Source organism: Rhinoraja longicauda, chromosome 4, assembly GCF_053455715.1.
Source record: "Rhinoraja longicauda isolate Sanriku21f chromosome 4, sRhiLon1.1, whole genome shotgun sequence".
Lineage (NCBI taxonomy): Eukaryota > Metazoa > Chordata > Chondrichthyes > Rajiformes > Arhynchobatidae > Rhinoraja > Rhinoraja longicauda.
In genome coordinates this window covers 52,306,089-52,331,856 of record NC_135956.1, presented here as the reverse complement: position 1 = coordinate 52,331,856, position 25,768 = coordinate 52,306,089, and the positions used below count along the sequence as shown (strand labels likewise).

Sequence of the window (25,768 nt, the reverse complement as noted above, 5' to 3'; positions counted from 1 at the left end):
AGTTGAGATCTTATTTTTAAAAATATTTTATATTTAGAGTCATAGAGTTATACAATATGGAAACGGGCTACTCGACCCAACTTATCTATGCTGATTAAGACGCCCCATCAAAGCTAACCCCATCTGCATTCATTTACTCCTTGTCCCTCTAAACCATTCATATCCATGTATCTCTTTTAGCTCAGGGCTATCGGAATCAAGGGATATGGGGAAAAAGCAGGAACTGGGTACTGGTTTTAGATGATCAGCCATGATCATATTGAATGGCGGTGCTGGCTCAAAGGCCTGCACCTATTTTTCTATGTTTCTGTTTCTATCTGTCCAATTGTATACAGTCATTTATTTGATGCTGAAATTAATTTGCCAGGTAAGTGACACGTCAACATATTTTGACAATGAACGATGCAGATGGGCCTCCCTAAGTAATAGGCATCATGTTCATTTACAGTAAACCTCTTCAGATAGTCCAGAACTTTGGTGGTGCTGGACAGGCAGATGTTTTGGGATTTTGGGTTTTACTGTTTTAATAAAATCATGGAAACAAGCCTTTCTGCCAAACTTGTCCATGATAGTCCTATTTGCCTGCCCCGTATCCCTCTAGACATATACCTGCCGAAGTGTCTTTTAAATGTCATAATCATACCTGCCTCCACCAATTCGTCGGGCAGCCCATTCCATGTACGTATATACCACCCTCTGGGAGAAAAAGTTCCTAACCTATCAAATCTTTACCCCCTCGCACCTCGAACCTAATATACCAATACACTTTTAATTTGTTTTTTTTAGATGTAATATAGTGTAATAAAATTTACTATGAACTTGGTGAGTTTAAAAGGAGTGCTAGAGAAAGACCAAGTGTGTTTAAGGAGAGCATAGGAAATGGGGCTCCGGTGAGTTTATAAGGGAGCAAGGGAAAACATCACTTTGAGCCCAATGCTGAATATTCAGGAAATCCATGTAATTAGATGCTGGATTCATGGAATTTTACTTATTGAAGGAAAATTATGTACTGTACATTCAATCACTAAATATACTCCAGTGTTTTCTATGATTTGGAAAAATACTGAATTATCATATCATATCATATATATACAGCCGGAAACAGGCCTTTTCGGCCCACCAAGTCCGTGCCGCCCAGTGATCCCCGCACATTAACACTATCCTACACCCACTAGGGACAATTTTTACATTTACCCAGCCAATTAACCTACATACCTGTACGTCTTTGGAGTGTGGGAGGAAACCGAAGATCTCGGAGAAAACCCACGCAGGTCACGGGGAGAACGTACAAACTCCATACAGTGCAGCACCCGTAGTCAGGATCGAACCTGAGTCTCCGGCGCTGCATTCGCTGTAAAGCAGCAACTCTACCGCTGTGCTACCGTGCCGCCCGTTGCATTGTTGCATTGTTGCATTGTAAACAGATATCATCTTTTGTTGCCAAATTTAGAAAAATGCTACTGTTTAGGGTGAATACTTTTGAGTTTTTATTCCTGTCAGAAAATGGATGAAAGGAAATTACGATGTGGGTGGGGAGTAGTGGGAGCTTTCTAAAAGACTTTCTGCATTGTAGGATGTGGGAACAAGATAATTGCACCTTAACTCAGACACTACTGAGTGCACAAAGTAAGGTAAGATTGCATTGATTTTTCAATTTCAGTTCCAATTTTAATCTATTCTATTTCTGTTAAACTCGTAGAAATTGTTCGATGAAGACTGGCATCAAATAAAACTGCTGGTACTGGAAATGGAGGTTGCTTGCTTCTTAGATGATATAAAAATTCAAAACAGACCTCTTAAACAAGTGATTCCTATTTTCATAAATGGAAAGACCCAGGTGGCCAAACTTGTGAAAAGAGAGACATCTGTACCCGTAAGTCAAAGTAATGCTTATATTATCACATTAATATAATGTCAATTAATGCGACCATTAAATTTAGCTGTCATCATTTGCTTTGGAAGTGATTATTTCTATTAAATAAAATGACTTGGTACTTGAATATATGTTTAGTATGTAACAGAAAAGCAAAAGTGCAATCTGCAGATGCTGGAAATCTGATATAAAAACAGGAAGTTCTGGAAATACTAACTAGGTCGGGCAGCATCTGTGAAGAGAAAAACAAGCTTAATGTTGCAGGTCAGTGACCATTAATCAGAACTGTAATATTGAGAAAACAAAGTTTAGATACAGAAAGGCGAAAGGGTGGGAAGAATAAAGGGAATGGGTGTGATGGGACGGAGCCTAGGATTGTCCACAGGATGCACATGAGAATGGTGTTGAAGAGAGTGTGATGAAATTCATCAGTCTCATCTGATATGTCTGCAGGGGTGTAGACTGAGGGAAATGAATAACAGCAAGTGGATGTAGTAAGGAAAGAAGTAAAAGAGCACGTGCAGTATGAAGGAGTGTGAATATTGGAGATGGAAGAGCAGATGTGGGAGTTATGGAGAAAACAATTCCTTTGAGATACTAAGAGAGGGGAAGATGTGCCTGGTTTAGTTTAGAGATTCAGTACGGAAACAGGCCCTTCAGCCCACCGAGTCCGTGCTGATCAACGATGTTAACACTATCCACAGGTTAACACTATCCTACACCAGGGACCATTTTTATACCAAGCCAATGAACCCACAAACCTGTACGTCTTTGGAGTGCGGGAGGAAACCGCAGTTCTCAGAGAAAACCCAAGCTGTCACAGGGAGAACATACAAATTCCATACAGACAAACACCCGTTGCCAGGAACGAACCCGGGTCTCTGGCGCTGAAAGCACTGTAAGGCAGCAACTCTACCGCTGCGCCACCATGCCGCCCCTGTGTCTGGTGACGGAATCACTTTAAAGGTGGCAGAAATTATTTGGAATAATTCATTGCAGGCAAAGGCTGGCGGGGTGGAGAGTGAGAACAAGAGGTATCTGAGCCTTGTACTGGTCAGGAGGGGAGAGGCTGAGGCTGAATAGCACAGGCCCAGTTAATGGCTCTTGTCAACTTTGTTGGAGAGGAATCTACTGTTAAAGTAAAAGCAAGACAATGCAGAAGCACAGGAATGGTACTTTTCCTCTCCACCATAGGAATAGCAAGACCTGACCTTTTACTTCATCCCACCATTCAGGGACCCACTTCATTCCATCCATGAGAAATTCACTTGAACTTCTTTGAATTTGGTGTGTTTTTGGTGCCTGTGATGTGGTCTCCCTATATTGAAGAAAACAAATACAGATTTAATGATCACTTTACAGAACCTTTCCGTTCAGTTTGCAAGAATGACCCTGAGCTACAAATTGCCTGTCATTGTAATTCACCATCCCTTCCTATGTTGACCCTTCTGTCTTTAGCCTCCTACATGGTTCCAACAAATCAGGTGTCAGGGATTATGGGAGCAAGGCAGAAGAATGGGGTTGAGAGGGTAAGATAGATAGCCATGACTGAATGGCAGAATATACATGATGGGCCGAATGGTTTAACTCTACGGTAACATGAATGTATGAAATCTCAATCTAAATTCAAAGAACAGTCCTCAGCATTGACTGCAATAATTTCAGATAACCTGCCTTTCCTGTTTATGCCAGATGTAGCCAGGTCTGATATAAAGTCATTCATCTGTAACATTAACTCAGTTTTTCACTTTCCACAGATGTTATCTGATTTTCCACAGATGTTATCTGATTTGCTGATTTTCACGGAACTTCTGTACTCTGCACCTCAACTTCCAGCTTTCTCTTTATTTCAACTGGTTTAGTTTTTAGATTTATTACTGTCACATGTACCGAAGTACAGTGAAAAGGTTTATTTTGCATGCTATCCAATCAAATCAGATAATATGACACATAAATAGATTTAAGTCAAAGTCGGAAACAACAAGGAGAGTGGAGGGAAAGATACAGTGCTGAATATAGTTCCAAGCATTGGAGCCCAACAGTTCTAAAGACAAAGTCCAGTCTGTAATGAGATGGAAATTGGACGATACCCTAGCTATGTCAGCCATCTCCCTCTATTTAAATGTCCCCAAACAGTTCAGCTAGCATTTATCACGCCCTCTAAGTTGGCATCAAGATTAGTTGTGTCACCTTGACAATCTTGGCCAATCCATTGTACGACAGGCATTCCTTTGTTCTCTCTGCCCTGCCTTCCCTGCAACTAAAAATGTACTTTCAAGAGACCTGAATCATTAACTATGCTTCTTTCCACAGATGAGCTGCTGAGTATCTGTAGATTGTGCATGCTAGTGAACTAGCATGCACAATCTACAGTATCTACAGCATTTCTTTTCAAATAACATTACGTATGATTTGTTTACGTGCAAAAGGACATTTACATTTTTTACACGATTCTGATTTACTTAGTTGTACAGAAAATCGTACATTTGCACATAATGCAAATTTAGTTTTTAAAATGTCTACCACTTGGGGCAATTTTTTGAGATGCCAAAATGTAATGATTCCTGTGGTAAAATGTTAAATTGTTGTTATAATTGGAAGTGATTTTCTTTGATAGGAATAGACGTGCTTAAGATCACATTTTTAATCTTTTGCACTTTTCACTTCCCCACAATGGTTCCATTTGGCTGACATTCGTCAAAAGCAGCAGGAAGTTCCCTGGACCATATCATGTTTTCTTGCTCCTCCGCTACTCTGTTTCTTCTGCAATGTGCTAAACTTTCCTCAGCACTGTGGACTAGCCTCTCAACCAAAATAATTTAATTCAGGGAATGGGTAAGCAACTTTATATTCACCTGGACCAAATCAACTTAAAACTTTTAAATGGGGCCGATTCACTGAAACCTAGCTGAAATAGGATTTTCTTTTTCATGTAGTTCAATGAATAGTGCATTATTGCTAGCTCTGCAGTACAGTGGCATAACGAGTGGAGCTGCTGCCTCACAATCCCAGCAGCTTGGATTCAATCCTGATATTGGATGTTGTCTATGTGAAGTTTGAATGTTGTCCCCATTACTGTAGTATGTTCCACCAGGTACTGCATTTTTCTCCCAAGTCCCTAAAATGTGCAGATCGTTAGGATAACTGGATTGTTAGGATATGGTAACTGTCGGCTGCAGATGAATGGTCATATGGTCATAAGGTCATGAGTGATAGGAGCAGACTTAGGCCATTCAGTCCATCAAGTCTACGCTACCATTCAATCATGGTTGATCTATCTCTCCCTCCTAACCCCATTCTCCCGCCTTCCCCCTATAACCCCTGACACTCGTACTAATCAAGAATCTATCTATCTCTGCCTTAAAAATATCTACTGACTTGGCCTCCACTGCCTTATGGTAGAAGTCATAATGGGGGATGGAGGTAGGTTACAGGGTATGTGAGTGAGAAGCGATTGCTTTGTGAGTCAGCATTGACTCAATGGGTTAAATGGCCACCTTCTATATCGTTATGAAACATTGACAACAAGTTTAATCACACATTCTCAATTCCTCCACCTCCCTGGCAGTGCACAACTAGTTGGGTAAAGAGAGAGCTTAATAAGCCTGCAGAGAGATATAAATAATGGTTAAGAAGGTGAAATTATGCAGTCTGGTGGGAAGGAATGAAAAAGAGGTTGTATTACCAGCCATTGAGGGATCTTCAAGTACTCGTTCATACATCGCAAAGATTAAACATGCAGGTTCACAATTCATTTTGAAAGGCAAAATATCTTTGGGGTTGTACTGCAAGAGGGCTGAAATCTTGCTGAATAGTTGCAGGTACCTGGTGAGATAGCTCCATGTGAAGTGTCGGAATGCATATAAAGGAAAATGTACATACCCTGGGAACAGTTCCTGGAGTGAGAGGGTTGTTCTGCAAGGAGATGTTTGTGCAATTTGATCTATTTTCATCAGCATTAGGAAGAATGAGAGGTGATATCATTGAGACTTTCAAGATTCCTCCAGCTGATGATTTCAAAATGAAGGGATCTATATTCTCTGGGTAAGGACTTGGTTATTTAGGATTGAGATGAAGAGAATTGTCTTTATTCAGTTGATTGCAGATCCATTTCAGTGGGCTGTGGATGCTCATTTGTTGAGTATTTTAAAGACTGAGTAGGATATTCTGAAAATCAGGAGAGAGGACGATGGTGTCGATGAAACAGAGTCAACCATGATCTTATTGTATGGTGGAAGTGGTTTGACATCTGAAGGATAAGTTCCTGCTCCTATTTCACCCGTTTGGCCTTGTCGACTTCTGCTGATAGATTAAAATTGGCCTCCTGACATTTAATTCTATTTGTAAAACTGTTACAGTTTCATGAAAAAAGACTTGAAATAAAAAATCAAAATGCCGATAGGTCCACTTTCTACGATCAAAGTATTGTATATTGTGTACTCATTCGCAGGCCTGAAGATGACTTTCATTGGATATGGGTATGCTATGGAAAGAAGAGGCAGTTAAATTAGAAAATTTGGTATGCTTATTTATTCTGCAGCATAATGCAGTCGTCGGGTTAAGTGCTCCGCTAACAAGGCCAGCATTTATTGCCCATTCCTAGGTGTCCTGCACTGCTGCCTTGAACCACTGCAGATCTCCTGATGGACATATTTTCTCGGTATTACAGAGTAGGGTTGCAGAATTTAAACCCAGCAACGATGAGGGAAAGGCAATATATTTGTGTTCCAGGATGGGTGACTTGGAGAAAAACATAATGGCTGCGATGGTCTCCCTACCACCTGTTGCCCATGTCTTCCTAATGCTGGAGGAGCTGTGAACAAAAGACTGACATAATCCATTTGTATTCCCTGATGACGAAGAAGATATCCAACTGTGTCTGTGCTAGTTTACAAAGCAATCCTATTGCCCACTAATTTTCCCTGTAACCTATTCTTCCCAACATTGCCATCCATTCCCCACAGATTATACATACCTTCCATACGCTAAGGACAATAAACAGTGCTCAGTTATTTTACCGACCTGCATGTCTTTGGAATTTAGGAGGAAACTGGAGCACTCGGAGGAAATCCACACGGTTGCAGGGAGAATGTACAAACTCCATACAGACAACACCCGTAATCAGGATTGAACCCGGGTCACTGGCACTGTAAGGCAGCAACTACCGCTGCACCACTGTGCCGCCCAGGATTTAGGAAGAAACCGGAGTGCCCAGAAGAAACCCACGTGGTCACAGAGAAAACTAGCATATGTGCGCAGACAGTACCAGAGGATAGGATTAAACCTAGGTCACTGGAAGTGTGAGGCAGCAGCTCCACTGGGTGCAACGTTGTGCTGTCCTGTACATGGACTGGTAGATAGTCCTCTGCAGCCATTCATGTACTTACTTACAGTCCTTGGGGTCTGCATGTCTGCCTGGCCTTGGAATCCTGGGCATAATCCTGCAGATTAATGCCCATTTCCCCAGATTCTTACCATACATCAGTATTGCCCATTATTTGATAGAGATGTTAAGTGCTGGATAAGATTAAGATTTTGAAAGTACATAACCGTGGGCATAAGCAGGCTGCATAGTGGCTCAGCTCATCGAGCTGCTGCCTCACATCTCAATAGACAATAGACAATAGGTGCAGGAGTAGGCCATTCAGCCCTTTGAGCCAGCACCGCCATTCAATGTGATCATGGCTGATCATTCTCAATCAGTACCCCGTTCCTGCCTTCTCCCCATACCCCCCGACTTCACTATCCTTATGAGCTCTATCCAGCTCTCTCTTGAATGCATTCAGAGAATTGGCCTCCACTGCCTTCTGAGGCAGAGAATTCCACAGATTCACAACTCTGACTGAAAAGGTTTTTCCTCATCTCCATTCTAAATGGCCTACCCCTATCTCCAGTGACCTGGATTCAGATTTTGCCTTTGGTGTTGTCTGTTTGGAGTTTGTATGTTCTTCCTGTGACCGTGTGGGTTTCCTCCCACCTCCCAAGCAAGTGCAGGTTGGTAGTTAACAGTCTACTCTGAATTGTCTCCTGTGTGAGTGGTAGAATCTGGGGATGTTGATGGGTACGTGGAGAGAATAGAACAGGATTAATGTAAATGGGTGCTTGATGGATGATGTGGTCTTGCTGGTCCCATGGGCTTGTTTCCACGCCATTTCACTCTCTGCTTCTCTTTCTATATCACTTAGGCTATCATGCTCAACAAAGAGCGAATTTATTAATAAACATAGTGTTATTCTGAAGTAGGAGTTTATTATTATAAGAAATATCAAGGGTGAATTGTAGTTCAGCCTCCCAACCCATCCAATATGCCATATTCTCCAATATTTTTTCTATAAAAGGTGGCCTATACCTTGATGAAAGGATTCGGTCATCCACGTTCAAGGCTGGACAAATTACTGTGCAATACCCACAAGTGCCAAAGCAGCAGTCCAGAAATAGTTCAACAAAACATTCAACATTATTATCATGAGTACTTTTTAAATAACACGTTCTCTAGCCAAATCCTTTCACACGAGCTTACAGAGTCACTAATTCTCAAATCCACAGAGAAATGGAAAACATTCAGCAACCTCACCTTTTTTTTTTAGAACTGTATTCTAATTGCAGCCGAACTAGGCTCACCACTGCTCCCATCATTTCAGTTGGCACACTCCACGTGCCAGAATTTCCTGTTTTGCTCACAGACTTGAAGCAACAATATTGCGGCTGAAATGGCAGGAGTGTGATCACTTGGAAGCTTTGGTAGCCTACAATTGAGTGCAAGAATTATAACTTCCAAAGTAAATCTTAATAAAGGTGATAGCTTGAAGCTGAGGTTGCTGGGTACATTTCCTTTCTTAACAAAAGATTCTCTTTAACTTAAAATATAATAAGTGGGCAGTGGTTTTCCAAAAGAGACCTCGTTAACTACTCGGACCTCAGTTCATGGAAAAGGTGCATTCAATACATGCTGGTAATCTCTCCAACAATTATCCATGTGGTGGAGAAGGTTAAACTGCCACCACCGCAGATTCCAGACTAGAACACTCCTAGTGGGTAAGAGTCTGGTGTTTTGACAGAGTCGGCACTCGTTCAGTGGGAATCTGTGACAGAAGTTGCCCATGCCCAGATCTTAACCCGAACTGTCTGGTCTAAGTCTGTGTTAACATAGATGCCTGAAATGAGCGACAGAAATGCCAATGTGCTGTGGCAATGAATGCTCTTCTTAAGTTGACATTCAAACACATTTCTGGACGGTGTAAAACCCAAACAAGGAAAGAGTAGTAGGTTCCCCTCCACATCACACAGGCCACTCTGACACCGAATGGGACTGCTGCTCCTTTGTGTCATGGGGTCTAGATCCTGGAACTCCCTACCCCACAACATTGTGGGAGTATCGTGAACAGATGGACATCAGCAGTTCAAGATGGTGGATCATCAGCACCAACTGAAGTAATAGGATGGGCAATATACGGCAGCAAACCCTACACACATAAAATAAGTAAAAGGTAAATAGTTACTCCGATTAATATGGGAGCATATTGGGAAAATGGCAATATGTTCTATTTTCCAAAATCCTAAATATCATTCAACCACTTGGTAAAATCAAATTATATTTGTTGTCACTGTCTGTTGCACTGAGCCATGGAAACCGTTTTCAACAGTGAGTTTCTTTACATGTTTCCTTCATGATGATGTGCTCTGTAATTTTTATTTAACAGATAGAAATACAGAAGTTTAGACTCTACTGTGATCCACACCAAAGTGATCGGGAGACGGCCTGTGAAATCCCTTCTGTGGTGAGTAAACAGAGGGCCCAGGTCTTGGATAGAAATTAAAGTAGTCTGCACGTTCACCTTCCTGTTAACATAGCATACATAGCAAAAGAAGAAATAGATGGCATTTGGTCTTTCAAAATGTTTTATATATACCTGCAAGGTTGTTTGTTTAGATTATCAGAAAGCATCTTTGGAAGTCCTGCTTAAAGTTTTGTAATTAAAATAAAATTTTACAGTAATATAAATAGTTCAACAAAATGGTTAATACATAACAACAGCATATGATTTGACCGAGAGGAAAAGCTAATGGTGTTACCTAATAATTCTAGTTATTATTAATTATGGGGATGTTAAAATTGGTTTGAAATTAGTCCAGTTTGCTGATAAAGTTCTAAATTAAATGGGTTCTAAAGTTTTTGGGAGAGTTTAAATAAGTTAACAAAAAATAAATCCAAAATGTAATATACCCAAGTGTAAGGCATTAATCATAAGCACATGAAACCTGAGAAGAAAATTCAATTTGATATTGTTATTAAATTGAATTTTGGACAATTAAATGGGTGGCACAATGGTGCAGCTGGTGGAGCTGCAGCCTCATAGTGCTGGAGACCCACTAGTCACTCCTGACCTCGGTTACTGTCTGTGTGGAGTTTGCACATTCTATCTGTGTCTGTGTCTGTGTGTGTCCTCCAGGTAAACCAGTTTACTCCCATATTCCAAAGACCCATGTGTGTTTGTAGGTTGATCGCGGCAGTTCAACCATTTCAAAAGATAATTATGAAGCTATGCTTATTTAGCAATTTTTCTTGTCTCCTCCTTCACTACCTTCTACGTAAGGTGGGGGACCAATTTACAAGCTCAACAAATGTGGCATTTAGCTCATTATCAGCAGGTATGTGGGAGTCACCTGGAATGACCTGCAGTTTAATTTTTCCTGTGCTGGAAGAAGCTAAGGCCTCCATAGGGGCTGTGGTGAAAGACCCAACCTTAATTGTATATGGCTTGACTCCAGCCAGATTTATGGCAGTGCTCTAGCAGGGATGACACTGGATCAATTGGGAAAGTTAACTGAGGATATTAAAGGAAAACATTCCATTAATTCATTTCAAAGCTCCCAAAATCTCAACTGAGATCAAGACATTGAATAAATAAATGGTAGGCCTGAATTAGAGAGGAGATACGCTTCTGTTCAGCACACTCCTACATGGTGTATGTTAGGTTCAGTTTCAGTTATGCATGTACAGCATTGGTCTAATTGTAGCAGGTTATTGCAGAGTTTGTTTGTCTTTGTCTTTTCCTTTCATAACTTTTTATGTCAGCAATAACAATGCCCTTGTTACTTAAAATTGCATTTCCATTGTCAGAATTATTCTGTAATTAATTTGATGGGTTTCATTAAAAACATCAAAGGTTAAAATCTAAAATCCAAAGCACTAAAGTACTATAAATTTGGTAGCAAAACATTGGCCTAATGTGTAAACTTTAAAATTGTTCATTCTTTCATTAAAACATGTTTTGTTCAACTGCTAAATGTCCTCAGTTTTTCTTCATATCATTGAGAAGAGAGGTGGAATGTAACATTCAGTTTCTACTGGACAAATGGAGTCACATTACCTTGTCCTGTTATATTTTGCAAGAGAGTTTAGTTTTCTCAACGGGTGATTTTAATTCCCAATATTGATGCCATGTATTTTCATCAAATTCTTAACAAAAGAAAGAAAAGCTATCATGGTAAATTAATTAGTTTACAAAAATATCTGCATTCAATGATTATATCCTGGAAGTTTTTTTAGGTGATCGTTGACATTTAATTTTTTTGCGACAATTCTTAATTTCAGAATGCCATGAAGTATTGGAGTGCTCCTGAGCTGTATGTGTAAGAAAATAACTGCAGATGCTGGTACAAATCGAAGGTATTTATTCACAAAATGCTGGAGTAACTCAGCGGGTCAGGCAGCATCTCGGGAGAGAAGGAATGGACGACGAATGGGAGACCCTGGGTCTCGACCCGTAACGTCGCCCATTCCTTCTCTCCCGAGATGCTGCCTGACCTGCTGAGTTACTCCAGCATTTTGTGAATAAATACCTTTGAGCTGTATGTGTGGTCACTGTTATTTTAGCTGTCTTCAATCTCAAACCACAAAACTAATTCTTCTTCTGTTTCCTCTTATCTAGGACGACGAAAGGGTGAGTCATTTTTTTGCATGTGGTTTAGACAGTATGAAAACTAAGAGCATTTCAATGCTAATTTTGATCACAAAATATGGCATGGGCTAAATTCTTTCTTTTAAAATGTTGATTAGTGTCCACCTGACAGAAAGGCTCCCAAGGAAGCTTGTGAGTGTCCAGCAGGTCCACCTGGCATCCCCGGTTTATACGGAGCAAAAGTAAGTTCACTATCATCTCTTACACCCACATCTGGTTACTTGTTTCATTTTGTGCACGGAGATACAGCTTTGACTGATTCTGTAGTTTTGACAATCTATTCTGTTGAAAATTTTGCCTTGCAAAGTAATGCTTGCTGGTGATAAGTTAAGTCAGCAGTTTGATTCATGAAGGAGGGAAAATTCTTGGTGAATTTGAAAACTTTCTTGCCATCTTCTGAATCAGGTAAAGAGACCATGGGGCTGCTGTGAACTAACGGGTGCAAATTTCTTAAACATTTGAGTTTCAACAATATTGTCATCTACTTAAAGTTTCTCTTCTACATGAGTATTCCTCTGAGTGCTTGGCTCTTTAAGTATTTTTTGATGAATCATTGCTTTCACTAAAGACATTGATGCTCTGTAATGTTACTTGATTCACTGTGGAAGCCCAGACTTGGTTTCTTGGGTGATGTTCCAATAATGTGCTAATTCCATCTGAACTTGTAAGTCTCTCTCGATGTTGCCATTTTTTCACGATGGAGGCCATTTTCAGGTAGCAGAAGTCTTTCTGCCAAGTGGAAATCTGCTAATGTGAAAAAGAGAATCCAAATTATATGTAGCTTATGGAAGAATCTTGATGGGAAGCAGGGGAGATGAGCAGAAACAAACTCGACTCTGTATCAAGGTCATTTGTATTAAGGCCTTTGCATTAATGTTCAGCCTCAGCTGATGGGGGATGAGACCTTTACAAATGTTTGCCCCTCTTTTGAGCCACATGGGCTTCATAGATCCAGGTTCCATCCTGACCTCCAATGCTGTCTGTGTGGAGTTTGTATGTTCTATCTGTGGATTTTCCTGGGTGCTCTAGTTTCCTCCCGCATTCCACAGGTGTGCTGGTTGGTAAGCTAATTGGTTGATGTAAATTACCAGTGACCAGAGGAGTTCCATAGGGGTGTGTGCTGGGGCCGCTACTCTTCATGTTGTATATTAATGATTTGGATGAGGGAACTGAAGGCTTTGTGGCCCAGTTTGCAGATGATACAAAAATAGGTGGAAGGACAGGTAGTGTAGAGAAAGCAAGGACTCTGCAGAAGGACTTGGACACGTTGGGAGAGTGGGCAGAGAAGTGGCAGATCGAGTATAGTGAAGCAAGGTGTGGATTCAGGCATTTTGCTAGGAGGAATAAAGGCGTAGAATATTTTCTAAATGGGGAGAGAATCCAGAAATCGGAGATGCAAAGGGACTTAGGACTGCTGGTGCAGGATTCCCAAAAAGTTAATCTGCAAGTTGAATGGGTAGTAAAGAAAGCAAACACAATGCTTGCATTTATTTCAAGAGGGGCTTGTATACAAAAGCAGGGATGTAATGCCGAGGCTCTATAAGGAGCTGGTAACGCCGCATTTGCGATATTGTCAGCAATTTTGGGCACTATATCTGAGGAAGGATGTGCTGGCTCTGGAGAGGGTCCAGAGGAGGTTTACAAGAATGATCCCAGGAATGAGTAGTTTAACCTATGATGAGCGTTTGTCGGCACTGGGCCTGTACTTGCTGGAGTTTAGAAGAATAAGGGGGGACCTCATTGAAACATACAGAATAGTGAAAGGCTTGGATAGAGTGGATGTGGGGAGGATGTTTCCAATAGTGGGAGAGTCTAGGACTAGAGGTCATTGCCTCAGAATTAAAGGACGTTCTTTTAGGAAGGAGATGGGGAGAAATTTATTTAGTCAGAGGGTGGTAAATCTGTGGAATTCATTGCCACAGACGGTTGTGGAGGCCAAGTCGGTGAATACTTTTAAGGCAGAGATAGATTCTTGATTAGTACAGGTGTCAGAGGTTATGGGAAGAAGGTAGGAGAATGAGGTTAGGAGGGAGAGATAGATCAGCCATGATTGAATGGCGGAGTAGATTTGATGGGTCAAATGGCCTAATTCTACTCCTGCCATTTATGACCTTATGACCCCTTGTGGGTGGAGGGAGAAACAAGGAAGTGTTAATGGGCACGTGAGAGAAAGATCACAGGAAAATAAGTGAGGAAATAACATTAATGTGATTGCATTGAGAGTAGATATAAACTTAATGGGTCGAATTGCCGCCTCCAGTGTCATAGGACTTCAGCCAATATTAACCTTTCACAAGCTGACCTTGGGAAGAGACACTGAATGTGGCAGTTGGCAGGGAAGTCTGCATCAGGCTGTGTTTAATGTGGCTGGCAGCTTTTCCTGGAAGCCTAAGGCTAACAAGGAACAAAATGAACAGGAAATTTGTCAGCTCCTATTGTTCTGGAGAAACTAACTGAAGGATCTAGAAAGGCAGACAGGGTCTAGATTTGATTGTAACCTCTTGCTTTTGACCCTCCTATCTATGTGGTGTGCCAAGGATGAATGAATGTGCCAGGGATATGGCTCAATGTATTCACGCCAATTAATCCCATGGTTTATTATGTTACTAGGGGCAAAAGGGGGAACATGGCAAACCAGGAAAGTCAGGAGCCAATGGCATACCTGTAAGTACTTTTCCATTTCCTGCACAGTCTTTGCATTTTTAACAATCAAGTGATCAGCTATATTGTTATGTTGTAGGGACATACGGATTGGCGGGGGGGTCTCGAACCATCGGTTGGGCTAACGGGTCACGTGGTGCGGGAGCGCGAGGTATAGTTGTGTCTGGCGCCAAACTGGAGAGATGAGATTAGATTATATTAGCTAGTTAAGTAGTGTGTGTCCAAAGTAAGTGCGTTGCGTCTTGTCACGGTTTTGACCAAGAATAAAGTATTTTGATAACATCGCTCGTTTTGGACTCACTACATTGGTGACCCCGAACGTAAGATCTGAAGCGAACACGCAGAATGTCACAGGTGGGAGCGAGCACGGGCGAGGTTCACCTATCGCCGTTCTGGGCCCATCAGCCGCACCTGTGGTTTGTGCAGGCGGAATCCCAGTTCCATCTTAAGAGGGTGGAGAAAGACCAGGAGAAGTTCCACCACCTGGTGAGCTGTCTGCAGTTGGAGGTGGCTGCGCGGGTCAGTCAATACCTGATCAGTCCACCCCAAACGGAGCAGTACGTGGGGCTCAAGAGGCTCCTACTGAGGACTTTCGGCTGGAGCCAGAACCAGCGGGCTCTGAAGCTCCTCCATTTACCAGAGCTGGGGCAGCGGCTACCGTCGGAGTTGATGCTGACCTTGGTGGGCGACCATCAGCCGTGCATGGTTTTTGAAGCGGCTTTTCGGGAGAAACTACCCCGGGACGTCAGGCTAGTGTTGGCCGACGATCGATTTAGTGCGGGGATATCATCAGATCCCGGTCCACCCGCCGGACATTCCAAAGACGGCTACCGTTACTCCGTTCGGGTTGTTTGAGTGGTTGCGCATGCCTTTCGGCCTTAAAAACGCAACTCAGGCATTCCAGCGTCTGATGGACCGTGTGGGTCGAGGGTTGCCGTTCGTGTTTATTTACCTCGATGACATTTTGATTGCCAGCCGTTCGGTCCAGGAGCACTTAGTCCACCTCCGCACTATATTCCAGAGGCTGTAGGACCACGGCCTGATTCTGCACCCGGCCAAATGCCAATTCGGCCTGTCGGCGGTGGATTTTTTGGGTCACCGGGTTACACCGGCCGGTGCCACTCCTTTGCCAGCTAAGGTGGATGCGCTACGCTCTTTTCCACGCCCTACTACCATCAAGGGTTTGCAGGAATTCGTGGGCATGGTGAACTTTTATCACCGGTTCGTGCCTGCAGCAGCTCGGGTCATGCGCCCTCTTTTTCAATGCCTCGCGGGTAACCCCGCTGAGTTGGTATGGTCCGCAGCTGCAGAGACGGCTTTTGTCGCGGTCAAACAGGCCCTCGCCAACGCCACCATGCTGGTGCACCCGCGCTCCTCCGCCCCCACGGCGCTGACGGTGGACGCCTCAGACGTGGCGGTGGGTGGGGATTTGGAGCAGCAGGTCGAAGGTCAATGGCAGCCCCAGGCGTTTTTCAGCCGGCAGCTCTCGCGAGCCGAGCTCAAATATAGTGCGTTTGATAGGGAGCTCCTGGCCCTCTATTTAGTAGTCCTCCACTTCCGTTATGTTTTGGAAGGCCGTTCTTTTGTGGCCTACACGGATCACAAACCTCTGACATTCGCTTTTGCTAAGGTTTCTGATCCGTGGTCGGCTCGCCAGCAACGGCACCTCACCCTGATTTCGGAATTTACCACCGATGTCCGTCATATTGCGGGTAGGCTTAATGCCGTTGCTGATGCCCTGTCCCGGCCGGCCATTCCCTCCGTAGCCGCGGTAGGCGGACAGGTGGATTTCCAGAAGCTAGCAGAGGCTCAGCGCCTGGAAGGAACTGCCGGGGTGTACGCCTCCACAGCCTCGGGACTGCGTTTGGAACAGGTGGCGTGTGGCCCCACAGGTACCAAGTTGTGGTGCGACGTTTCCCTTCCACGCCCTCGCCCGGTGGTGCCTGCCGCCCTGCGGCGTAAGGTTTTTGAGGCCATTCATGGCCTGGCACATCCGTCCATCAGGGCGACTTCAGCCATGGTGGCCGCCCGGTTTGTCTGGCACGGCCTGCGGAAGCAGATGGCGGCCTGGGCACATGCCTGCATTCCGTGCCAGACCTCCAAAGTTCATCGCCATGTCCAGCCCCATACCAGAGATTCGAGGTTCCCCCAGTCCGTTTTTTCCACATCCACGTAGATTTGGTGGGTCCATTGCCCTATTCCAGGGGTTATACTCATCTGCTGACGGTGGTGGATCGGTTTACACGTTGGCCGGAGGTGCTCCTATAGTCGGACACCTCAGCGGCCTGTGCACGGGCCCTGGCGTTGCATTGGGTGGCCCGTTTCGGTGTCCCGGCTATCATCACCACAGATCGGGGAGCCCAGTTCACCTCCTCCCTCTGGGCCGTGCTGGCACAGTTGTATGGGTCTCGTTTACAGCAGACCACCGCCTACCATCCCCAATTAAACGAGATGGTGGAGCGTTTCCATCGGCTGCTGAAGGCGTCCCTCTGTGCCCGACTGACCGGCCATGATTGGGCTGACCAGCTGCCTTGGGTCCTCCTCGGCATTCGTACGGCCCTAAAGGCCGAGCTAGGCACATCCTCGGCCGAGCTTGTCTACGGTTCGCCCCTGCGGGTGCCGGGTGACATTCTCCCTTCCGCCCCCGCCTTGCCGCCGCCCGTCACGTCGGTGTTGGGTTCCCTCCGGGCACGGGTGGGTTCTCTGGCTCCAGTCCCGACCTCCAGGCACGGGAGCACGGCAGTCCACGTCCCGTCGGACTTGCGGGACTGCGATTTCGTGTTCCTTCGGAAAGATTCCCACCGCCCCCCTCTTCGGCCGGTTTATCAGGGCCCGTTCCAGGTGCTTAAAAGAGGGGCTGTCACCTTCACCTTGCAGGTGGGCAATCGCCAGGAGCTCGTTTCGGTATCCCGGCTCAAGCCGGCCCATTTGGACCAGGACCTCCCTGTGTCGGTGGCCCAGCCTCCGCGCAGGGGCCGGCCTGTGGCCGCCCCACTGGTCCCGCCAGCGGCGCCTTGTTTGCCACCTCTCGGCCCCCCGCCGCCTATGGTTGGGCCCGGGCCGCCGTTCCCGATCAAGCGGTCTCCGTCGCCTACGCCCTCCGCTTCCGTGCCCCCTCCATCGCCTCTGGCGGCGGCGCCCTCCCCGCCTCCCGTCACGTTGGCGGTATCAGTCTCCCCCCCTCCGTACGCGTTCCGGGAGGGAGGTCCGGGCGCCCGTGAGGTATGGTTTCGAGGGTTCTGGGGGGGGGGGTCATGTAGGGACATACGGATTGGCGGGGGGGTCTCGAACCCTCGGTTGGGCTAACGGGTCACATGGTGCGGGAGCGCGAGGTATAGTTGTGTCTGGCGCCAAACTGGAGAGATGAGATTAGATTAGATTATATTAGCTAGTTAAGTAGTGTGTGTCCAAAGTAAGTGCGTTGCGTCTTGTCACGGTTTTTACCAAGAATAAAGTCTTTTGATAACATCGCTCGTTTTGGACTCACTACAATGTACTGTTACCAGAATATTGCTTTGATAATCTTTTAAGCAAGTGTGCATTTTTTTCAAACTGGATATTTTCCTGTTTCCTTGGTGTTTTCTCACAAATGCAATGTTCCACATGACAACTTCAAGAAGTGGCTGCAGAATTAATATTCAGGAGTAGATAGTGCACCATCTCTCACCTGCATCTCATTAGAAAACTGATGCAGAGTGCAACACTTTGCAAGTGTCACTTACATTTAAATCTCTGACAATCTGCCATGAATAATGATGGGAGGTCTTTGCCACCACAAGCAAACCAGCAGTACATTTATATATTAGTAAATGGCTGAGAGAATGGACAGGAAGAAATTAGCTTTACTAACACAGAAGGTTGTTGCTTGTTTGAGCAGGGATACAATGATCGGTCTATCCAAACCATAGTTGTAGTTTAATAATTATCATAAAAGTCTCCAGGGGAGAGGGTGGGGAAATGAATATGTACATTTAAAAAATCCGGTGCTTAAAAAGAAAGCTACAAGGATCTCAATGAAATGTGAAGGATTAGATCCAAGAGGGTTAGATTCGGTGAAGTTATTACTTCTCAGTGGAGAGTCCAGAACTGGGAAGCATGATGTCTGATTAACATTGGCCATTTAAAATGAAGGCAAGAGGAAAATTCTTTAAGTTGTGGACTGAAAATATTTGAAGTGCTGTGGATATTCAATTGTTAAGTATAGATTAAGCTGAAGAGGATCTAATTTTGGACTGAAAATCTGAGGGCTCTTGGAAATGGGATGAAATGCAAGTGATCAGCCGTGATCTTATACAGTGCAGGAGCAGCTTGAAGGATTGCATGGTCGATCCTTGTTCCCAGTGTTTTTGTTTGTAGACAAAAAGGTGCCAGTGTGCACTTTTAATAAACATACGTGTCATGTGGCCGGGAAACAAAATAATGATGTTTAACTTTTTAGAGGCGACATTTAACTTTATCGATGTACTGTTAAAAAAAAATAGCACTGCTTGCTCCTATTTATAATGATGTTAAGTGTTGATGGCACAGTGAACAGCCATAGGACAGTCCATGACCAGATTTCAAACATTTTATCTGAGACTTGACATACGTGTCCTGGCCACTTTTGTGGTTGTCCTGACAAACTACTGCTTAAATTGTAGCAGAAATATGATGGAAGTGATGTGCATCTTTGCCCATGTATCCTCTGTGAAAAGAGAAATCCGAGATATTGCATAAAATATATTGCATAAAACTTACGGATGCCATCTGTAAAGTCAAGTATGTACTGCATTTAAATGATCCAGCAGTCATAACTGTGTATGTATAAATACTCTTCAGCAGGATGGCAATAGACAGGATGCAGAATTTTAGCTGTGATAAGGAACTGACTAATCCAGGGTGGATGCCATTGGAGACTGAGAGAGGATTTACTCAAGGTGTGTAAAGTTTAAAAAGGTGTACACATGATGTAGGGTTTAGCAGAATGATCAGTAATTGGACAGGGCACAGATATAAGTTAACTGGTTAAAGGATCAAAGGGAAGTTGAGTAAAATGTTATTCCCGCCAATGAATCGTGGAAGTCCCTGCTTAGAAAGGCAGACAGGGTCTAGATGTGTCTCAGCTTTCAGGCCTCTGAACATGACTGAGAAATGGGATTAGGCAAAACAGGTATTTTATGCTGTAAATTTCCATGATTCTACAATGGCAGGTTGCCCAGTATAAAAAATATGCAACAAAAATAGGTTACAAGGGATGTCTTTCAACAAGATCATGGCTGATCTATCTCAACCATTGTGCACGCCTGATCCTTGATTTTTCTAATATACTGCAATTGCTCAAACTAATTTTTGAATGCAAGTGTAGAATGTTCCCGATGACCCATCATGAAGGTATTTCTCCTCATTTTGATCCTAAATAGCCTAACATTTTGTGACTCGTACCTTCAGTTTGCTCAGCCAGGGGAAAGATCCATCCTGCATCCACCCCTTGAAGCTCTCGAAGAATTTTACATGTGTTAGTGATTCATGGTCAAATTTCATTAATTTAAAAAAAAATCCAGTGATAATTGCATTCATCTGCTATGTTTATTCATATTAGAATAGCAGTTATGCAGGCTAAAGTTCCCATACAGAAGAATAAAGGGCTTTGAGCTTGTAAATGTTTGAGTAAATTTACATTTGTACCATGTACACAAAGCACATATGATAAATAGGATAACACGAATCATACAGAGTAGGCAGTGTTGCTTTTAATACACTGCCTTTGTCTCTAAAAAGCTGATTCATTGATATTTTGTTAAATTAGGCTAATGGCATAGATCTAATGAGATTATTTTGAAATGTCATGCCCTCTGCCTTTGTCCTGTATACATTTTTAGGAGTAAGTCTTCTTTCCAAAGCATGAGGCATTGTGGTAATTTTTAGTCAATTGCTTACAGTGAGGTTACATCCCACTCTTCGTTTTCATGCTCACAATGATTCATTTCCTCAGAGTATGAAACAATATCTACCAATGTGCTCACTAAATGCATTCTGCTGCTGATGAATTATATTGCTGACTACTTAATCTTTACTCGTGTGTTTCTACAATACAGTAGGTAGAACGAGGATTTTGTCCTTGCATCTAAATGAAGCTGGACTAAAATAGAAGTTTTGTATTTCATAATGAATGGTTGATATTGTTATTATGTCATTTGAACATTAAAAAATGACGAGTGGACCAGTGGACGAGTGCTAAAAAGTCCAATCATCTGGAAATAATTGGAGTTACAACACAAGAATGGGAACAAATTGGTCCACTAATTAGTCAAGAACAAAATGCTTTATAATCATATGTCTCAAACAGAACAATGAAATCCCTACTTGCAGCAGCACAACAGAATACATAAACATAGTACTCTATAAACAAAATAATAAATGAAAAAAGTTCAGTGTATGTACACACGTGCGCACGCTCACACACATGAAAAAAACATACAAACAATAATAGTGCAAAAGACAAAACAATGCCCCCAAGCCTATGTAGTTCAGAGTTTATTTGGAGGTTGTCGTGTATAATTGCCTGATGGCTCTAGGGAAGAAATTGTTCCTGAACCTGGACGTCACAGTTTTCAGACTCCTATAATCTTCTTCCTGAAGGCAGGAGTGAAATGAATGTGTGACCAGGGTAGTGTGGGGCTCTGACGATGCTGGCCTCCTTTTTGAGGCAGTGACTCCCATAAATCCCTTCAATGGTGGGGAGTTCAGTGCCCGTGAAGGACTGGACAATGTGGGGATGGCAAACATGTTCACTGCTGCTAAAGTATGATTAATACTAGTGCAGAATTGGTACATATGCATACTTTGAAATTATAACTAATAATTTAGTTATTAGTTATACTACTAATAACTACTAGTATTAGTCTACTTTTACTAGTGGCCTATTAGTAAGGCTACTTTTTTTTTCTTTTCTCTCTGGCATCCGTCCATCTGCGGGAGATGATGGTGCGGCTTGGTGTTGTCCTGCTTGGAGAGGGGTATTTTTCAGTGTCCTCTCTATTTGATTTGGCCGCTGAGCCTGGGCAGGTAAATGGGAATACAAACTTGCCCAGCATCTGCATTCCCCTCTCAACCTAATAGGCTGATTCCAGAGGAACGGCGTGGCTGCTACATCTGGGGCCTACTCGGTTGCAGGAGTTGTCGGAAGGCGGACGCAAGAGGGATCAGCCGACCGTCTTTAGGGACTCCAGCTCCAGTACCTTTGGCTCTCCTGAGCCTTACCCACAAGGCAGTGGGGTGCTATTTAACCCATAGTTGGTACCTGGTTGATGGACATCAGGACATGTCCACATGCATGTTGCATCCCTGAGGGCCAGAGTTCCTCCGAGATCCCCGTGCAGTTTAGCCTGGGACTGAAGGTGGCCCCAGTTACTATGTGTTGCCACGAGGAGGCACTGCGAGAGTCTTGATGATGCAGAGGTTATGTACTGGCAGAAGGACGCTTATGCACTCGGCTCCCTTTTACTCAAAATTTCCTAGCCAGCGGTATCTGGATTTATACCAGGGCACTAGACACATGCAACACCCTGTGGCTCGCGCCACCAACACAAGCTACTGATATATAATAAAAATAGCAGTTCTAAGCCAAGCCATAGAAAACACAACTGTAATAGAGAGCACAAGGTTGAAGAGAAACACCACGTGACGGAGCACAAATTGGAGATTGGGATATAAATTTTACAGAGATTAACCTCTTCTGAGCTAGGAAGCATTGCAGTCAAAGAGTTCCTCTACTTCACTACTTCACGGGAGGAACGGGAACCCTAAATTAAGTTGCATTATATGTGTCCATATTAGTATTTATTGTTTTACAATGTTTTTATATTTTTATATCTATTTTTACTTAAGTTTAAATGTGTTATTTCTATCATATTTATGTTGTTTATATGATTCAGAAGCATTCAAAAGTGTTACATTTAGAGGTCAAATATGGGAGGGGGGGGGGAGGTTTTGAGGGAAGCTTTATTGTTTATCAAAGGCAGTCAGTAGAGTTCTTTGGGTCGGACTTGCCTAAACCTAACCACCTAACTCAAATACATCTCTCGAGAATCTACTAAAAGGGCACTGTGTGTGAATTGTCTCACAAACACTAGGTTGTGATGCCTACTGGTACACAGATGGTTTAGATATTTTAGACCTTGTTGGACTAAATTGTCCTCAAAACTAATTATAATTACTAACACAGGATTATTCCAGAATAGCAAGAAAATCCCTGACATTTTTGCTCCACAAGTGATTATCATCCCTGCTTCCTCCTCTCCAACTTGCACAAAGAATCATTGGACATCTATGGTATTACAGTTGAGGCATCCATTCACTTCCCCTTCTCTCCCGAGCTGGGTTCCTCTCTATTATATCTGCTTGGATGTCAAATTAGAATGGACCTGAACCAGATCTGTCCACAGCCAATCCAAACTCAATCTTATCATAGCCAATCTAACTCAACACAACTCGAATGTGGTCATTCCAGACCAGAGTTCACCTGACCACAATCAGGATCCAAACTGATTGGAACAAATTCAAGCCTGATCCAACCCTGACCAATTCCAACCTGACCCGATAGATCGTGATCAATCTGAACCTAATTTGTTCACAGTCAATCTTGATCCTGACACAAGCCCAGGTATTAATAATATATTGCTCACCTGATCTGGCCCAGAGGCATTTGCAGATGATCTGGAAGAAGGACTTGCTGCGCTGTACACACATTCCTCCTGATCAGTAACAGAGGACATATGGGGTAATACTAAGCAAGTTATCCTGACCTGGATAATGTAGTGAGCTGAGCTAACCCCAGCTTGACCCAAATCCAAACACATTACCAGAATATATCATCAAGCCTGAGGCACAAAACATGTCGTCAGGCCCAGGTTTGGTAGATTGGCAGCACCCCTTGTGACTTTCCTCCCGTGCTGCTCCTGAGCTCAACCTGCTGTTCGCTCAACCTTAATTCCAGTAGTTTGCTGATTGCCGAGTTTCCTTATGGGCCCTGAGATCCCCTTCTCTCGAATAACACCCTCTCAAAACCATGAATGCCAAGTCTCCCCTTGTAAAAACCTGCTTCTCATATCCTTGCATGTGTTTATCCTGAGACTACAAACATTAGGCCCATATCGTTATTTGCTTTTCCTACCCAAATCCTTGTGCAAACACCTTTCAAGTGTTGTAAATGCATCTGCACCACCTCTGGTAACTCATTCGAGATAATCACCTATTTAGAAAAAATTACCTCTAAGAAAAACACAATTGATGTTTTCTGGACATTCCCATGTTTCTATCTACATTGTTGCTTGTGGAGAAAAGAGCTCAGATGTGCTCGTTTCTATGCTTCATCACCCCTCCTGTGGCCTTTGACCACATAATAAGAGGATAAAGTCAATGGTAGGTAAAGAGATAGGTAAAGAGATATTAGATTGATCTTTTTTAAAAGTGTGAACGAGCTAATAGGTCACCAGTCCAAATGGGATGTAGGTTAGCTTTCTGTCATAAGCCAGTGCAAGGGTTGACAGTGCAACCTTAAATTGCCTCTTCGATATAGTAGGTCTGAATGACTGCAATTTTTTTTGTCTTGTTTAAAGAGGAAGAGCTGGGTAATGTGGGTCAAATAGTGGTTAAAATGAAAATCATATTTCTCAAGGAGAAAATTTCCACTGTTTGGGTCTGTATGAAATCATGGGGAACAGATTTGATGAAGGTAAATGGTGCCTGACTGGTTGGCTTGGTTCTTTGACTGGACAGCAGAGAGTTAACAATGGTGGTGTGATGGATGGTGAATGTATCAAAGTTCTACAAGGGTTTGTTACAGTGCCATGCAACAATCTGATTCAGGAAATAGAAGTACATGACATGCAACAAATCACAGTGGTAGGGCACTTAATTTACTGGGGGATGAAAAGCAAATAGAAACGATGAATAGATACTCTCCAGCTGGAGAGGAAAATGCAGAGAGGAATTTTGGGGACAGTTTTAGGACTCAATAAAAACGTGGGACAGAGTTTTCATTTTGTTCAAACCCATCTGCTCATTATTGAACATCAAATCTATATCTGTCATACACAGTTGCATATTTAACTCCTCATAATCCATAATTTTTCTGGTATTAGCAAAAGTGTAGAGCTTTGGCTGTTGCCTGGCATTGCACCTGCTGGAGTTTAGGAAGGAATTTGTGAAAAATTTTAAGACGCAGGTAAATAGATTTCTGACATATGCAAAGATGAAAGATTACTGGGCACAATTGGGAATGTGGAAAAATGCATCATTGGCTGAAGTGTAGAGCAGGATTGTGGGTGGGGGGGGGGGGAGGCATGGAGGGGCAGATGGTTAGTTGTACCTCTGAATCTCTGATGAGACCAGATTGGTATTGTATGTGAGGAAGTGAGTTCAGCATTAGACATAGACATAAATAGGTGCAGGAGGAGACCTTTTGGCCCTTCGAGCCAGCACCGCCATTCATTGTGATCATGGCTGATCATCCACAATCAGCAACCTGTGCCTGCCTTTCCCCATATCCCTTGATTCCACTAGCCCCTAAAGCTCTATCTAACTCTCTTTTAAATTTATCCAGTGAATTGGCCTCCACTGCCTTCTGTGCAAGAGAATTCCACAAATTCACAACTCTCTGGGTGAAAAAGTTTTTTCTCACCTCAGTTTTAAATGGCCTCCCCTTTATTCTTAGACTATGTCCCCTGGTTCTGGACTCCCCCAACATTGGGAACATATTTCCTGCATCTAGCTTGTCCTGTCCTTTTATAATTTTATACGTCTCTATAAGATCCCCTCTCCTCCTTCTAAACTCTAGTGAATACAAGCCCAGTTTTTCCAATCTTCCCTCATATGACAGTACCGCCATCTCAGGGATTAACCTCATGAACCTACATTGTTCACTGCCTCAATAGCAAGGGCATCCTTCCTCAAATTAGGAGACCAAAACTGCACACAATACTCCAGATGTGGTCTCACCAGGGTCCTATACAACTGCAGAAGGCTCTTTGCTCCTATACTCAAATCCTCTTGGTATGAAGGCCAACACGCCATTAGCTTTCTTCACTGCCTGCTGTACCTGCACGCTTACTTTCAGTAACTGGTGTACAAGGACACCCAGGTCTCGTTGCACTTCCCCTTTACCTAATCTGACACCATTGAGATAATAATCTGCCTCCTTGTTTTTGCTGCCAAAGTGGATAACCTCACATTTATCTACATTATACTGCACCTGCCATGCATCTGCCCACTCACACAACCTGTCCAAGTCACC

At 43.4% G+C, this 25,768-nt stretch overlaps 1 protein-coding gene across 1 annotated transcript in view; it reads left to right on the top strand.

Moving 5' to 3' along the window:
• LOC144593016 (uncharacterized) overlaps positions 1 to 25,768 on the top strand; it is a 157,335-nt gene that overhangs the window by 41,616 nt on the left and 89,951 nt on the right. The window contains 5 exon segments of the mRNA XM_078398430.1: positions 1,700 to 1,873; positions 9,574 to 9,651; positions 11,806 to 11,817; positions 11,934 to 12,017; positions 14,446 to 14,499. Of these exon segments, the coding sequence (XP_078254556.1) occupies positions 1,700 to 1,873; positions 9,574 to 9,651; positions 11,806 to 11,817; positions 11,934 to 12,017; positions 14,446 to 14,499 (402 nt within the window).